Source organism: Chrysochloris asiatica, unplaced genomic scaffold (genome assembly GCF_000296735.1).
Source record: "Chrysochloris asiatica unplaced genomic scaffold, ChrAsi1.0 scaffold00018, whole genome shotgun sequence".
Classification (NCBI taxonomy): domain Eukaryota; kingdom Metazoa; phylum Chordata; class Mammalia; order Afrosoricida; family Chrysochloridae; genus Chrysochloris; species Chrysochloris asiatica.
Genome location: NW_006408536.1, coordinates 14,992,700 through 14,993,407, shown reverse-complemented (window position 1 = coordinate 14,993,407; position 708 = coordinate 14,992,700). Strand labels below are relative to the sequence as shown.

The window sequence follows — 708 nt, the reverse complement described above, 5'->3', positions numbered from 1 at the left end:
AACAATAGTGAGGTTGGTCTAGGATCGGGCAGTACTTCGCTCTGCTGTGCATAAGGTAGCTATGGGTCGGTACCAACTTGATGGCACTTAACAACAACAACTAAGGGTAGCCCGTGCAGACACCCTGGAGGTGACATGAGTGAGAGCATTGGGGTTTCTCCAGGTGGTGGGCAGGGACTGGTTTTATATGTTCCCCAGCCCAGTGCTTAGAACACGGCAAAGGTTCAATGTTTGCTGTTTTGAGAATCATATGGGGTAACATGCCAATTAGCATAGGCTTAACCCCAATTCCTCATATCTATCTAGTGATCATTCTTGTGCATTCACAAATTTCTGACGATTTTCAGAAAAAACCGCCCTATCTCCACTCCTTTGGACCTATACATCCAAAATGCACAGCTTACCAAGACATTTCTCTCTTTCTTCTCGTCTTTCTTTGGCTAGTCTTTGTCTTTCATCGGATTTTAAAAATCCCTCCATACCTGCAAGAGTGAAAGCACAATTAAACAATGCTTCAGAGAGAAGCTACCACAAACCACATTCTTCCTGTATCTGCTGATGGACAGCTGGGCTCACACATAGTGTCTGCCACTCACAGGGGTCATCCATCACCATTGTTAAATCCTCAGGAGGTCTTATCCTTTATTCCCCACCTCCCACAAGCAGGCCTTTAGAGTCAAGTGGTGGTTACCATGGCTTCCACACTCA

General features: G+C 45.6%; 1 protein-coding gene across 3 annotated transcripts in view; it reads right to left on the bottom strand.

The window, feature by feature from the left end:
* MAP7D2 (MAP7 domain containing 2) overlaps window positions 1-480 on the bottom strand; it is a 75,724-nt gene extending 75,244 nt beyond the window's left edge. For all 3 annotated transcript variants that reach the window (XM_006835588.1, XM_006835589.1, XM_006835590.1), the window contains exon 1: window positions 405-480. In XM_006835588.1, the coding sequence (XP_006835651.1) occupies window positions 405-480 (76 nt within the window). The remainder of the gene's footprint in view (window positions 1-404) is intronic.
* Window positions 481-708: the final 228 nt, after the last annotated feature.